This window comes from Protomyctophum parallelum (assembly GCF_964188405.1).
Source record: "Protomyctophum parallelum genome assembly, chromosome: 7".
NCBI classification, from domain to species: domain Eukaryota; kingdom Metazoa; phylum Chordata; class Actinopteri; order Myctophiformes; family Myctophidae; genus Protomyctophum; species Protomyctophum parallelum.
The window spans coordinates 9,653,688-9,670,443 of NC_139705.1; the positions used below are offsets into that span (position 1 = coordinate 9,653,688).

The 16,756-nt window shown below is 43.3% G+C and overlaps 1 protein-coding gene across 1 annotated transcript; it reads right to left on the reverse strand.

Annotated features, from left to right (window-relative positions):
- Positions 1–3,570: 3,570 nt before the first annotated feature.
- On the reverse strand, positions 3,571–13,785 carry rsbn1 (round spermatid basic protein 1). Its single transcript, XM_083769262.1, has 7 exons — positions 13,131–13,785; positions 11,905–12,557; positions 7,526–7,663; positions 7,046–7,188; positions 6,619–6,789; positions 6,386–6,494; positions 3,571–4,142 (listed from the first exon to the last, which is right to left on the reverse strand). Exons 1-7 carry the CDS (start codon positions 13,774–13,776, stop codon positions 3,600–3,602), a joined length of 2,403 nt encoding a protein of 800 aa, XP_083625388.1. The 5' UTR covers positions 13,777–13,785; the 3' UTR covers positions 3,571–3,599.
- Positions 13,786–16,756: the final 2,971 nt, after the last annotated feature.

Sequence of the window (16,756 nt, forward strand, 5' to 3'; positions counted from 1 at the left end):
TCTATGGCAATAGCACAAACTTTGGCATGCTACTAGTCCTACATACTTACACCTAGCAACCCCATTCTAGCCTACTTACTGTAGGTTCATCTTACGGTGGACATGTTTGCCTGAAAAGGAATCTTTGAAATGTTTCATAGTTTTAGAAATATAGTGCTTTCAAATTTACAATGGGGCTCAATGGCAGACATTGGCACGTCAAAAATCACTTTCACCTAGAAACTCCATTCACACTTTTTATTATTCAGCTTACTGTGGAGACACATGCTGGAACTTTTTACTTTGAAATGTTTCATAGTTTCTGAGTTATTTAACTTAAACGCCCAATGCATTCTCTATGGCAATAGCACAAACTTTGGCATGCTACTAGTCCTACATACTTACACCTAGCAACCCCATTCTAGCCTACTTAGGTTCATCTTACGGTGGACATGTTTGCCTGAAAAGGAAACTTTGAAATGTTTCATAGTTTTAGAAATATAGTGCTTTCAAATTTACAATGGGGCTCAATGGCAGACATTTGCACGTCAAAAATCACTTTCACCTAGAAACTCCATTCACCATTTTATTATTCAGCTTACTGTGGAGACACATGCTGGAACGTTTTACTTTGAAATGTTTTGTAGTTTCTGAGTTATTTAACTTAAACACCCAATGCATTCTCTATGGCAATAGCACAAACTTTGGCATGCTAGTCCTACATACTTAAACCTACCAACCCCATTCTAGCCTACTTAGGTTCATCTTACGGTGGACATGTTTGCCTGAAAAGGAATCTTCGAAATGTTTCAAAGTTTTAGAAATATAGTGCTTTCAAATTTGAGACATATACTGTATAATGGGGCTCAATGGCAGCTCTATGGGCTGTCAAAAAGACACTTTCACCTAGAAACTACATTCACACTTTTCATTATTCAGCTTACTGTGGAGACACATGCTGGAACGTTTTACTTTGAAATGTTTTGTAGTTTCTGAGTTATTTAACTTAAACGCCCAATGCATTCTCTATGGCAATAGCACAAACTTTGACATGCTACTAGTCCTACATACAGATCTGGGACACATTGTGAGCTGGTAGAACTGCTATTTTTTTTAAACACTTCTTGCTAATGACCAAAGGTCATATTGTCAAACGTATCTAAGAGATGGCTGTGCAAACTGGAGTATATGTGTAATGTGTTGTGTTTGAATTTGTTCTAATGGCATGGAACAACCAAACTGATGCTGCTTTTTATTTATGTCTACAGTCATTGGAGTTTCCACCAAATAGGAAATAACATTCAGTAGATGGGCCATGCGTGCCTTTAAATGTTTCTGTTCTATAACTTGCAAAGTTTAGAAAATGAATGTCCAAAATAAAGCAAATGATGTACAGAATGGCCCAGGCCGTAGCGTAACGGTCTGGGCACCGGACTGGTAATCCAGTCGCAGTGTGCCGCAGGTTCGACTCCCGGACCCGACACGGCCTTTACTGCATGTCATCCCCCCATCTCTCTCCCGTTTCCTGTCAGCCTACTGTCTGTCCCTTCAAAAATCAATAAAAGGCGTAAGCCGCAAAAAAATATCTTAAAAAGAAGAAAAAAAAAAGAAAATATGTACAGAATAATGTATAAAACACTGGATACACACAAAATGTATTTATTTAAAAAAATACAGAAAGTCTATGCATTCCTATTTAGTTTTTCTCTACGTAACAAGACTGAATCACACTTGAAACAAAATGCATTAAAATGTATCGCCTGACTGCTCAAACAATCCAATTATTATTATACCGTTATTAAAACGTATAAAAAACATCTCAGTACAAACATCGACAACAGCAATTATTGGTTCTACAACACAGCATGCCCTGATAGAAAGGCAATGTACATTACAACACAACATAATGTGACAAAGGGCAGATTTGACAGGACTGTAGCGTAGCCGCCCATTCATTTTTTTGATAAATTCAAAAAGTTAACAAGGTCCTATGACAATTAGCTGTCTAACAAATGGATGACAAAGCTACCATTTCCTGGAAAGAATCATATTTGTTCTCAGGTGAAGCACATGAGTAGAAATGCCGAAGTGTGATGAGAGCAACATATTCCCTTATCATTGTCACTCAACATAAACCCATGGTGACATCCGACTGACGACACATAAACCCCAGTTTTTGAATGAGCCCAACTGTATACAAGGCACTAGGACACACTCAACGGTGGGGCAAAGGCAATGTCACATGGCTATGTCCCTCTCTGAGCATCAGAGCATCATAGAAGACTGTCATAATGGAATTCAAGGCCCCTGTTAGAGCTTAGGTGAATAAGAAATGTGACATTCTAAATAGAATTCCGCCCAGGCGACTGCATGGTCAATCTAATATCATCCATTGGAACAGAAAGTGACACAGATCTGTGAAGTTATTCCCTTACGTGTGTACAGCAGAAGAAACTGTCTAACGCTTCAGCAGGCCACAACATGAGTACACCAGATGTCCCACCTCACAATTATGCAAAGAAAAGTCATAATCTTTTCTATAGTGCCTTCATTCTTAAACCGTCCTAGTGGCACTGATTTTAATTAAAAATGAGAATACATTTTTGGCAAAATAAGTATGACAGAGTTGCTCTGTAAGTGATAGTTTTTGGTAAGCCGTATATGTGCCCACCAGCTGCTCAAAGCCCTGGAAGATATCAAAGGAATGGCTTATGTGCTGCCTATAGTTTTGCCCGCACAAAAATAATCCTATATGTGCTTGCACCCAATCGCAGGCAGTTATTGCAAAGTGCAATGTCACAACTGTGAATTCCATCATCATTGCTCCTGTGATTCAGTCCAAACCTCAAATAGAAATAGCCATAAGTGGTTATAATCCTGTTTTCAAATATTTATCTCAAAGAATTAACTAAAATATTAAAAGCAGCAATGACAGTAAGAAAATGGAATTTAAATAAGAGAAACAAGAAAGCTGCAAAAACAAAGTGCTCATAGCATAATTTAAAGAGAAAAGGAGACTGTCGCCTTAGTCCAGACAAGGGCTATAAACAATGAGCTTTTCTGTAAAAAGTCCAAGTGTGCCAGTCACATATGGGATTTGGACTGTGGTGAAAGAAAGACCACATTGACTTTTATATTCAATCAATATCATCATATATGAAAATGTGTATATCGTATTTACTGATGGGTTGGAATGGTTGTCAACTAATGAGACTGTACATGCATTAGCTCAAAGATTAGGCTGATGTATCAAACATGTTAAACAATCCCCCACAATCCACAGAACTCTAGCCACCAAGGAAACCTGGATTCTGTCTTCTTTGAAAGAATTGCTGAGCTTAGAAATTGCAGAGCTTATGATATTAACACAAATCTCGTCTCTTTTGACAGCAAAAGACAGTCAAGAATTCCAGTCTAGCTATAGGTTCTACCAAATATAAAATCATATCGAAACCCGTCATATAGTCCATTCAAATTATGGCTTTGGCTGAGGGGAACAAAATCTGAAGTTAAATAAGCTCCTACCACAGCAGGAGTGTCAAGGAGAAAGATAAAATAGATATACACAAAGAGAGCGAAGGTAAAGAAGGCTCATGTAAATCTGTACATCATGATGAGCATTATACATGGCGATGAATGGAGGGACGGTAGGGTCCAGGATGAATGAGGCCTTGTGGAAGGCTATGCTCTAGAGTTGGAACTGTGCATGCAGACCGGGCTGGTGTTAAAGGAGACTGAAGCTCCTGGTAAGGTGGGACCAAGTGAGCAGACAGGGAGGGCCGAGGAGCTGCGGGCTGAGGCTCCCGGCGAGGAGTCGCTGGCCTCTGGAACACCGGTTCCTCCGTCTCAGCCACGCCTCCTTTGACGCTGCCTGCCCGTGGGCGTGCACAGGGCGCTGCGGTGGCGTCGTGCCTGGGCGAGAAGTGGTCCGAGATGGGGTCCCGGTCATCAGGCCTCGGTTCTTCTTGCTCCTTCTCCTCCGGATGATACTGTTTGAGGCGGATATGCCAGGCCAGGCTACAGACGGCGGACACAGTCTTGAACTGGTGGATGACGTTCCTGGGGATGAAGTAGATGTCATCATCGCAGAGCTGAACACGGACGTAGCGGATTCCCTCCCTCCTCAGCTGGTTTAGTTTGGCGTCGTCTACCCACTGAACACACTGTGAGGAGATTTGTTTTATTTGAAAAGGATCCCCATTAGCTGATGCCATGGCAATCAGCAAGCCTTACTGGGATCACCACAAAAACACATCACACACACACACGCACGCACGCACGGTACATGCATACATACTGTATATGAAAGAATATATATATATATATATATATATATATATATATATATTGCATCTATGTATTATAGTTACATGATCAACATACATCAATATAAAAAACTGATAACCTTTATCTCATCTGCATTCTCTGCAATTCTCTCTTAAAGGGTGATTTTGTTTTTTTATTAGATTAATGTAGTGGTAAATTTATTGTGATCATGTGTGTCATTACAATAAACTATGTGGTCAAACAAATATAAAGGCATATTCGAGTTAATAATACAGAAAATCCTTTGTTTGCAACTTTTGGCTGTTACAGCAGCTATGTTCTGTGCGACCTGTAATTTAGCTAGAGTTTTGGATGCAGATGACATTGGCCAAACCCCACAGTGACACAATTCATGATTTACAAGCTTGACCCAGGATGTCAGCATGTACAGAAGATGAACACTTTTGTGTGACTGCAATTTCTACTAACAATTGTGTGTACTACGGTCTTCTGTGTTCCAGGCTTCTCAGTGCCTTTCTAATATTTAATCCACTTATATAGCATAATTCAATATTCACCGTTTTTGCTTCCAAGGACCTGCCTGGTATTATATTTACGATGTTTTAGGTGTTCATTGGAAGCCCTCTTATGCACCGTTTCCTGATGTATAAATATATGCCAGCTGTAGTAATTATTATTATATGTGACAAACAGCAACTGAGCAGACTGATTTGCATCTCCTCACGTTTGTTTTAAATCTCTCTGCTTACTGCAAAGACATCAGCTGGTGGTCATCTGATGTCCAGTACATGTACAGTATGTTCTGAGCCTGCATCAGAGGAAATCATTCCATGCAAATGGCAGTTGCCTATACATTCATAAGCCATAAAGAAAAACTGAAGATTTGAGCATTGGGAAGACAAACCAAACAAACTGAGCCTTTTCACGCCTCTCTGAATCCTATTCATGGCCTCGTTAAATGGCGGGAATACGAATTTAATTCATTTCAGTTGATTCAATATTGCGTTATATATCTTTTTTTAAAACCTAATGTGGATGAAATTCCGTTTTTAGGGGTTAGATATAAGTATTCCTATCGAACCTGGGACCTCCTGCTTCCCAGGTGGGCTCTCTACCCATTCAGCTAAAAAGATCACATTTTGATGTAAAATTGCTCAAAAACATTTGAAACAATAAGGCACTGGAGCAGCTCAGACGATTTAGGCCCTCTTGGTTTATTATAACAGGGTGCAAGTCAAAAGTGACGTTTCATGACCCGACGAAGGTGTAACTTACACATCGAAACGTTGTCACTTTTTATTTGCACCCTGTTATAATGAACCAAGGGCCTGAATCGTCTGAGCTGCTCCAGTGCCTTCTTGTTCGTATTTGATCTGTATCTTCTGCTTCTGAGATGCAGCAGACTGGCCTGCTATAGGCTAGAGGCTTCTGAGATGCACCAGACTGGCCTGCTATAGGCTATAGAGGCTTCTGAGATGCAGCAGACTGGCCTGCTATAGGCTAGAGGCTTCTGAGATGCAGCAGACTGGCCTGCTAGAGGCTAGAGGCTTATGAGATGCACCAGACTGGCCTGCTAGAGGCTAGAGGCTTCTGAGATGCAGCAGACTGGCCTGCTAGAGGCTTCTGAGATGCAGCAGACTGGCCTGCTATAGGCTAGAGGCGCGGTTGGAACTCCCTTCTACATTTGAAACAATATTGCATCTCTGCTTTTGATCCGTCGTTGGCTTACTGCCTACTTCCATAATTGTATCTTCCCATACTCTTTGCTCAGGCTGAACCGCCAAACGGAGATCTCGCTCCTCACCGACGAGCTCCACCATCGATTCAGAACGATCAGTCAGGGGAACGCCACGCTAATGGACAACTATCACTGGGCTGACAGCTTTTCAGAAGATGTTGCCTTGGTGCGTCAGGGCCTTAACCCATTTTGACCTGAGATCAGATTAAAAAAATGTCTTCTACATCCTGACAGTTTTCTGGAAAAGCTATGTTTCTATGTCAGTCATTCTTCGATTTTTCCAATAGCTAAAGCATAACATAATGCTAACACCAAAAGGGGTTCCCGCCCAAAATGGGTTTAAATTAAAGTACAGTAGCCTATCTAATTTCTGTCTGTTACCTGAGACACTGGGGGCTCATAGATATCCAGCTGCAACCTCTGTACTACATCATTGAAGTCTTCAGCATGGAAACACACTACGTCTTTGGTTATCCGTGGTCGCTCGCTCCTGTCGGGGGGAGAAAAGAAATAAGTAGTCACACACAGTAACTCGCACATCACTCCAGTCAATCCTCAGCACTTTTCACTGGGAATCTCTACAGTGACATTGTTTAATGCTTCAAGACACTCACAGGCACTCTCCAAACTGCACCGCCTTCAGTACGCCTACAGCAGCGGTGCTCTGCCAGTCGAAGCTCTGACCTACGTGGTCGGCGTGGGCCTTGGTCCGGTCCTCAAAGAGAACCTCTCTGGGTTCACTGGCCCTCGGCAGGTAGTGGAGATTTTTTACCTTGTTCATGGACCTTAGTTGAAAAAAGAGAGGAGACAGAGGAAAAGGCCTTTAATTATGCTTCCTAACTGAAAGAGTAGTAGGCTAACCTTGCCTATCGTATAGGCCATATATACCGTGACTCTCATTCTATAGTCTATGATAGAACTGACAGGTCAGCCTTGGGGCAAACTCTGCTGTTACTCAGCACCATACTGTACGTCTCTGTTTTTACAATCCTTCACAGAAATAAAAAGAAAAAAACATGCATATTCTTTGAAGGACTGTACCTGCTTCGTTTGAAGGGAGACATGGGCATGTCTGCAGTGGGTATCATCTGCTCCCCCGGCCTGACCCACATGATGGGTCCATCGTCACTTTGAGAGCGACAGTCCAGCTTGAGGCTCGACATGCTTCCCCATGGGAGAGTATTCTGAGAACACGCACGCACGCACGCACGCACGCATGCACACACACACACACACACACACACACACACACACACACACACACACACAGGTTATAATAATAATCTTATGATTTGAATTGTGTGTAGAGAGGGAGAGAGAGAGAGAGAGAGAGAGAGAGAGAGAGAGAATTTATATAACACATTTTTCCCATTCCTTTGCCCCCCAGCACCCCCTTGTGGCCAACACTTTGAAAACCTGTGGCCTGTCTGATATGTGCAGTGGAGCCCTCCTCCCTGATACTGCCCAGCTGCAGCCCATCAGTAATAGTAATAGACAGACATACATGGTAAGAAGCCTGACCTTGAGAAAAGGTGACTCCTCCAGCATGTCCAGGAACTCTGGGAAAAAGTCGCCCACCTCCTCCGCCAGTGCACCGACCAGGCTGATCTGCCTCATGGGTCCAGCGCGGTATGTCCCTGAACAGTAGGTACGGCTCACCTGCCCACAGAGGAAAGAAGTCAGCTTTCAGAGAACTCTGTGTTTCATGGCTACTTATTTTTTTTCTCCGAATGAATGGCATTTCTTGGATATTTGGTAATTGTCTCCACCAGGCCGAAGGCATGGGGGGAGAGTATGTTTTGCACTCCGTCCGTCCGTCCGTGTGTGTGTCCGCCCTTGTGTGTGTGTGTGTGTGTGTGTGTGTGTCCGTGAGCAGCTAATCTCGGCCACCGTTAACCCGGTCGATGCCAGATTTTGCACACACACTCCCTGGATGCCAACGATGAACCTCTGCCCCAAACTTTCCAGAACGGCCTGTTATAGCGCCACCAGGAGGCCGCTTTGTGCAAAACAAGTTTTTGCACAGTACACCTACAGATTTTGTCCAAACATCACGCAAATTGGTACACAGTCTCTCTAGAGCCATTCAACAAAACCGGTCTTTCAGATTTCTCAGACTCCATCCTGATTGGTTAAGATTGCCTTCCAAAGTTCACAGGAGTGCTCAGTTTCAAACAAAATGCTGCAAATCATGAACACATCGCGTGATTTCCGTGAAATTGTGCACCCACATTCCCACTAGGCCGAGGACGAAATGCCACATGAACAATTTCAACTCAGCCTCAAGGTGGCGCTATAACTGGCCGAAAAGTGTTTTTACCTCTAACTGCACCTGTGGATAACTTTGTATGCCAACTCCCTAGAGGCCAAGGAAAAACCTTTGCCTGGAATTGTTCACATCTGCTCTTTATAGCGCCACCAGGAGGCCGACATAATTACGTCACCATCAATACCTACCAAGCATACACGTGCAGTCGTACCAGCACGACCACAATACTTGCGCGCTCTGCTTGCGCAAGTAATACATCAATAGGCATTGGTGTGCCTCCAGAGGCAAGCTGCAAACTGTGCAAAGTCTATTCATTGGCTGCACACCCCGGGGCGTTTCACCTGAGGGAGTCCACTGTCCCCCAGTAACCCAGGGGGGCTCCGGGGCGCCTGGCAAGTGCTGCAATGATAGCACGCCTTGTACCACTTGAATGTCTGCCTTTTCCCAACGTTGCTCACTTGCTCTCCCTAGCAAAGCTCCTGGAGTAGACAGCGGAGGAGGCTTATCATCGACAATGGTGATGGGAAGCAGTGGCTGCTAGTAGCCAGCTACGGGGTGTCTTACTGTCTTAATCGACTATTAATAGCTAGACATTTCAATTTGTCTAGTGGAAATCTATCTAATTGATAGTCTGAGGCAACCATGTGGTTTAGTTGAGGCATGGTTTTGGAGAGGTTCGGTAGGTAAGGATCCAGGGAGTGCATTCAGAGTTATTATTCAGCATAATAGCATTCTTTTACCAATGCCATCTGATGGCAGAATAGCCACCAATGCCTACTTAAATGATCTCTACACCACCACTCCTCATGGGTCCCAACATAGATCATCAACAGACCATGAATACCAGTCTTCGATTTCACAGCACCATACTATTTCCCGGTCTAATATTTTGCAATCAACCCTGTACAGGTTTGATTCCCTGATATTCCCAGTCTAAGAGTAGTTAAATACCAAAGAAGGTGTTTAACTGCTTATGCTTGGGCAGCTCATTGGGCCTCATTCACCAATATCCTTCCTTAGTTTCTTCTTTAAATTCTTTGTAAGAAATTTCTAGTTAGTCTCTAGATTCTAGTAGAAAAGTCTAGTTAGTTTCAGCTGTTCTTGAATTGTTCGTAATCGTAACTGTGTTCTTAGGATGAATCCTAATCCTATATCCTCATAACTTGAAATGGTCCGCCAGTTGATCCGAATTAGCAAAAGTAGACACCCCACCAATCATAATTAGCATCCTAATAGAGGGTATGCGCGTGACATCATCATCAAACCAGGAAGTTATGCAGGAATGCCTACTGAGTGGCTAAAAACGACTTTCTGGCTTTGACAGCCCATGCATCCAAACAGAAAAGTCATATCTAATTGCATTAAACGCCATTAAACAATGTTAAGCCTGTCACTTTGCCACTCGATTTGCCACTCGATTTCCCATTCACTTTATGCATGCGCATTGCGCATACCCTCTATTGCCAATCCCCATAAAACTGCATGACTTTAGGCCATGCAGGGCTGTGTGCAAAGCAGCACACAGACATCACACACAGTGGAGAGAATTACATTAAGAATGCCTAAAACTAAAGTAAAGAGGGTTCATCACCAGACTGCAAAATATAGTTAAGGAAAATTAAGAAAGTGAACAGCACTTTTCCATTTAAATCATTCATTTATTTGATTAGGCAGCTCACATTAAAACCACTTAAATCTAGGGATGCGCGATTAAATCGGTAGCATAATCGGAATTGGCCATTAAAAAGCCATATCGGTATCGGAATGGTCTCAAAATAACACCAGCAAAAAAATAATACTAATCTACATTTAATTTGTGTACTCATCTCATTCAGTAGGCATTCAGTTGTGAAAACAGACACTTGGAAAAGTATTATGCTATGTATTGATTGAATACTTTGTTAACAGACTTTGGACCTATAGGCTTGTTTTCAATGTGGTCCTCTGTATAATATCGGAAACGGTATCGGCAGATATGACGCTGCAAATAATCGGAGATCGGTCATAATTTCATAATCGTGCTGCACCCCTACTTAAATCCAATACTTAGTTGACTGGATTCCCAAGGGCTTTATACTAGGTCCCCTCCTGTTTTCGATCTTATAAATATCTTCAAAAATAGCCATACATTTCTGCCAAATATTAGCCCCAGAATAGGTTAATTGACAGGCATCAATGAAAAGGCTTCAACTCACCCGGGTTTGACATGATATAAATTATACAAAAATATTATTGTAATATATATATTATATTAAATACTATAATAGTATATAACTGTAGAAAAAAAGTAACACACAGTTATTTGGCACACGCATGTCAGCACTAAAATGTGCTTAAGCGCGTGTGCGTGCGTGTGTGGGGGTATTTGTTCTTACCTAGAGAAAACAGTGGTGTATCAGACTCTTTGTGTTTATTTATTTGTATTGTGTGTAATGTTTTATCTGTGTATACTGTATAGGACCCCTCTAAAATGAGATGCTGCATATCAAGGAGCTATTCTCTCAATAAATGCTGACTCTTTGAGAAAGGTGTGTTTTAAGTGTAAAATAAATAAATAATCTGCCGGATAAATAACAACGGAATGACACTCTATCTATATGAACCTGATCTTGGGGGATTGTGCTCCAGTCCCACTACTACTGTAATTTCCGGACTATAAGGCGCACCTGAATATAAGCCGCACCAGCCAAATTTAGGGAAAATCCCAAATATGTACGTACAAGCCGCACCGGACTATAAGCCGCAGGTGGCCCCCTAGTGGCCGTTTCGTTAGCTCAGAGCCTTAGATGGCTCTGCGTTAGCTGTAAAAATCCATAGATAAGCCGCATCGTTGTATAAGCCGCAGGGTTCAAATCATGGGTAAAAAGGTGCGGCTTATAGTCCGGAAATTACGGTATATCTCAATCTCATTGCAGTTCCTGACATTAAGCTGTGCTGTGGTTTATAGACAAATCCACACAGGCTGCCCTGGGTGCAATCATACAGTAGCTGCGGTCATGAGGTGTCACATTCTTTTATAATTTTTATCCTATGATTTTGTAACCCATTTTTCACCCCTGGGTCAATTATCTAATGTGATCCTGGGCTCTACGCACCCTCCGCCAACCTAGTCCCCATATATGGGGGACAAGGGGAGAGCAACGGACTTGAACTCATGCTTCCTTCATGCCTGAGTGTCCAAGTTGCTCCTTTACACCTGAAAGAGGGCAGTTTCCCTCGTTGGACGTAGTGTGTGTAAGGAACACGTTATTCCAACCAGTTCCTTTCCCTGCCCCGGCTGGCCAGGGGGAGGCAGTTTAGAGACCAGGATTACTGCATGTTTTTTGTGAGGGACACGGGGAGAACATGCAAACTCCACACAGAAAGGCCCTTTCGCCAACCCCGCCTCGGGTATGGGCACTGATGACGTGGAGGAGGAAACACGCCGCCAGCGCCCACAGTGTCCCGAGCGGGAATCGAACCCAGGACCTTCTAGCTGTGAGGCGACAGCACTACCAACTGTGCCACCGTGCCCCCTGTGAGGTGTCACATTAAGCGCAGCCTGACACCGCAGCATTGATTGCATGGACACGGCTCTGCGCATTCGTCTAGGCATGCCATGCAACGATGACTTCCTTCACACATACCGTACCTGAGTGTGGAAGTTTGCAATAGTGGTGGTCTCAATGTCCTTCTTGCCCAGGATCTCCATTTTGACCGGCGTGTTGGGGAAGTTGAAGGCAAAGTAATCCAGGAAGTCCGGCAGGTAGGAGGCCGCTCCGTGCACCACCGCCAGGGCATATCGGGCCGCGCCTCTGGGCTTCTCCGCGAAAGCCAGCTCCAGGAATTGGCGGGAGAAGCACTCCAGGTCCGTGGACCTCAGGCAGGCCAACTTGTCGGAATAGGCGTGTAGAACCAACGCCCCGCCGTTGGCCTGCCTCTCCTCGTGTATGAAGCGCCCGTGCCAGGTGCCCGTCTGGAGGCAGGAGCTGCGGATGTAGTGGTCCTGGTGGGAGAGGAAGGGGCCGTGTCCCACTTTAGGCGCATGGTGGTGGTGGAGGTAGGAGCGGCGGTCCACGGCGCCCGGCTCCTGTTTCACGCCGCCCGACCTGGTGGGGTCAGGGCGCATGGCGAGGGCCGCTCCCGGACCGGTGCACACGGTTTGCACTTCCTTGTGATGCAGGCACCGGACCTTCTTACCATCGTGTTCGTCACGATGCCTCTTCTTCTTATTCTTCTTCTTCTTCAGGAGGAGGTATTCCTCCAGAGTGAGGGACTTGACATTTTCGTCATGGGGCCTGGGCTCTGCGTATAGGAACAGGTTAAGACAAGAGAAAAAAGGGGTTTTGAGTTGGAGAGGAAAGGAATAGGCACCCCAAGGCACTGTCCCATGGTAATGTTTTATGCAAGAACAGGAAAAAACTAAAACCGTGTATAATATTGTACACAATATTGTCAACTGATAATCAATAAGTCTGACAACATAATATATTAATGAATTGAAGGACTTGATCTAGTCTGAGTTAAGGACAGTCCATACACTCATGTTGATTAGGTGATGTAATGGTGATATAAAACAAACGGTGCCAACACAAACATTAAACGTCCTTATCAATAAAGAGACAATTTGTCACTTGTGCCTCACAAGTGACATTATGACTACATTTTCCCTTCATTGTCAATGGCGTCTACAAAACAAACATTGACCTAAAGACAAACATTAAACCTGTGAGGACTGAGGAGGGGCCCATCAAAAACATACAAATATTTATACACTTCTTCTATGCAAAAAAGAAGAAGAAGAAGAAGAATATACGCTTAGAAAAAAGGGAAAACGTGACTAAAGTTGTATAGAAATATAGGGGGTGAATAGCTCACCCTTCCTTTTCTTCGGTTCCACACATTTCACATTTGCCTCTGTATTTTCCTTCTTTGGCTTGAGTTTGAGATCTGTATCTCTGTGCTTTTCTTTGTAATCCTGTGTCTTGGCCTTCACCACTTTGAGAGGCGTAAAGGTGAAGAGGGCAGGTGCCGCGGCGGGGGGCACCGCGCGCCTCTTCTGGTCCGGAGGTACCTTGATCCTCGGAGCGTGAGCCTGAGCCGAGGCCGGCTGCAGGTCCCTCCTTGGGCCGTTTGTGAGAGTGACTGTGTGACGGTGGTGCTGTTGGTTGTGGTGGTGCTTATTGTGGTGAGGCGGCATGTCAGCGGGTCTTTTATTGTGGTGAGGCGGCATCATGTCAGCGGCTCTTTCGGAGCTGCTGCGAGGCTGGGGTTTTTGCGGCTGTTGTTGATGCGGCTGGTGCGTCCGCTGCTGAGCGTGATGGTGATGATGGTGGTGGTGGGGGGGAAGAATCGGGAGATGTAGCTTCAGTTTCTTTGCGTCTTTAGCCGAACGCTCGCGCTTGTCCGCTTGCGGTGACAGGTCCCTTTTCCTCTTCTTTTTCTTCTCTTTGATTAATTTGTCTAGGCTGTCCCCTGTCTTCACTTGTACTTTCGTATGGACCAAGTCGACTTGAGCTGCCATCTTTGCACGTAGGCTACACAGTACAGTTATATTTAAAGGTCTAGCTCAAAAAACGCCGCTGAATTCCCACTGCGCAAGTCGGTGAGCAATTGTAGTCTGTATTGCCGTTGTTTGTAGTTTTTAGCACGTCGCTGTGTATGCGCATGCGCACAACAGCGGGATGTACCTGGGAGTTGTAGTTTATGTTAGTGAGCGCGTGCGGCCCTGCACGCATCCAGCTCTTACAGCTGACGTCATGTTTATAAAAATGAACGACGTTACACCCTTTATAGCTCCTTTATAGCACTTTATATGGTTAAATAATTAATTATTCATTAATAATAATTTCCATAAATTCACAAAAATGTTAAAACAAATAAAGAAACACAAGGGCAGTTTATTCAGTTTATTTATCAGTGCATGAACAGGATGCCATGACCAGATTATTTCCATTCACCGCAGTTATATAATTCTCCTTGTATACTTAAAAAAATAATTAAACGATTTACAGAGGATTTATATATTTTCTTTTCTGAATGAAGGCAAATATTTATACATTTGCTGTACAATTTATAAACATTTACAAACTACAATAATGTGAATAGGCGTTTTATGTAGAAGCAATGCAAGGCCAGTAGGCCACAGTATCACGACAATAATGATGGCAGGAACGGTAATAAAACGGTAGCCTATCACATAAACTTTAAGATAGACACTAGACAGTTATTAGTATGAGCTATGAGGTCTTTCAGACTGAGACAGGTATATGTGTCTGTCCGTCCGTCCGTCCGTCCGCCCATCCATCCTAACATATATTAGACATGGCTGTAACGGTTAACGCAATTTATACATTTATGTTTATATGGGTTGCCACTTGCCAGTATTGTTGTAACAACAGTGATTTCCAGAAGTCAAGCTCCCAAATGAGCAGACATGCAGTACTGTATATAAACCACTAGGTGTCTCTGTACTCCACACTGTCCACAGTAGCAGAGAGACAACAGATGTGATGATGGGTGCTGAATGGGTGGGACTGGTATAAACTGTAAAGTGTCCACTAGCGCCCCTACTGGTTTAAACTGTAAAGTGTTCACTAGCGCCCCTACTGGTTTAAACTGTAAAGTGTTCACTAGCGCCCCTGCCGGATGCATTCGCTCCTGAGAAAGTCTACACATTTTCAGAACTGCATGAACTTTGCCTGAACAGCAGTTTTTGATCTATCCTATTCATTTTGTTTTAATAAAATATTGCTAAAACCTAAATTTAGGACCACATATCCTACAGTATCTTGGTGACCATATTATTAATTTCCCCATCCATGTGAAAACCTAACCAGGACTCTTTGGAAAAGTGGATTTATTTACATTATTAAAAGTGTGACAGACATGTCTTAAGTGAAGGTTAACAAAGGCAAACAACACAAATGTATTCATGGATAAATAGCAACTCTGATCAAAATAGATATTTCCCCCATGTCCTGTGCCCTGTGTATTTTGGAATGTGAAAAGATGAGAAGAACCTTGTCAAGTCTAGTAGCTATTTTGTTAGCTGGAGAGTGACCTAGCTTTAAGATCCATTTAGTGTAACAGATCCTGTCCAGTAGCCTAATAGCAAAGCCCAGACTCTGTTTCACCAGAATGGTTCATTAGTATCACTTGTAACAGCATGGTTACTGTGCATAGTGCCTATAACAATAGTGTACGGTCGGACAAAACATAGTTGATTGATGAATTCTGAACCTGAAGTATTTTTTTTACCAGAATGGAGTGTGATTGGATCCAAATATTTGTATCATCTGTGGTAAACATTTAGAAAAAGTAAATAAACAAGATCCATAATGTCAAAAACCCCAAAGCAGAAGACCTTCAGCAAACTACACCAGTCAGAACAAGTTGCAAATGTTGAGAGTGAGAGTATGCCTGCACCAGTCTCATCAAGAAGACTGAATAAGGTTGATAATAGTAACAGAGACAAGGTCCTTCATGTAGTATGAGAAAGGTTGATGAAGTTGTATCACCGGCTGCTCTTGTATTATATACTGTAAACATCATGAAAGCTACCTTAAACCTCTAAAGGAAATAAAGCAGCTGCCAGACAAAACAAAGAATCAGAACAGCAGACCAAATGTAGCATTGTCGGGTTGTGCTAAGTAATTTCAGGCTGAAGAGGAATACTGCATAAAGTTAGTTGATCTCTAGTCCTAGGAATGGTAAGCAGTAGCACCCCTGACAGCGTAGTCAACACTAATAGGACTAGTAGGCCAGTAGGCCTAACCCAAAATAAATTGCAAAAGTAATCCTTCAAGGTTTTTCATGATTCATGATTCTGAATCCATTTAAAAAAAACACTCCTTGGGCTAAATTAGGCCAATGTACTCACCTCATCACATTTTGGCACATTTGGGCAAGTGGCTATGGCCGTTTTTACTAATGAGAAACCATAACATATTCACCCGTGTGTAACCAACTTAGTTTTTGTCACCTCCTTCTCGTCAGGTCTTCTCACTCACCGACCTTGTGTAGGCCAACATGTTGATATCCCTGTAAATTGGCCAAAAGCAAGCGTTCATCTACAAGGAAATACAATCAGCACCATGGACAGCGGTGCTGCTTAGACTGTGGAAGCTGATCTGGGTCATGCATGGCACCAAAGGAACACCTATACGGCTGTATTTTGCGTGTCTTAAGTACCAGGTCTTATTCCCCAACTTGAGGAAACTAAAGACCTGGAGGCGTGATCAATGCCATTTGGCTATTCTGAGTGGCCAAAGAGCATTGATCACGCCTCCAGGTCTTTAGTCTACTCAAGTTAGGGAATAAGACCTGGTACTTAAAGCACCACTTCACCGCTTTTCAACCTAACTTCATATAATAGGTCCTCACTAATAATCATGAAATAATGGCGCAATTATTTTCTACTCTGTCTGTGTCTCATAGGAGGGCTGTGGGCAAATCAGAAACCGTCTTCCAGTGACATCATCGATGGGGAATACAAGCTAATA

Bases quoted from the DNA above. Each gene is read 5' to 3' on its own strand.
- rsbn1 (XM_083769262.1), bottom strand. From the start codon at position 13,776: ATGGCAGCTCAAGTCGACTTGGTCCATACGAAAGTACAAGTGAAGACA. The intron at 12,558-13,130 runs GTGAGCTATTCA...TCCTATACGCAG, and splicing joins GGAACCGAAGAAAAGGAAGG to AGCCCAGGCCCCATGACGAA. The intron at 6,495-6,618 runs GTGAGTGTCTTG...TCCCCCCGACAG, and splicing joins GTGCAGTTTGGAGAGTGCCT to GAGCGAGCGACCACGGATAA.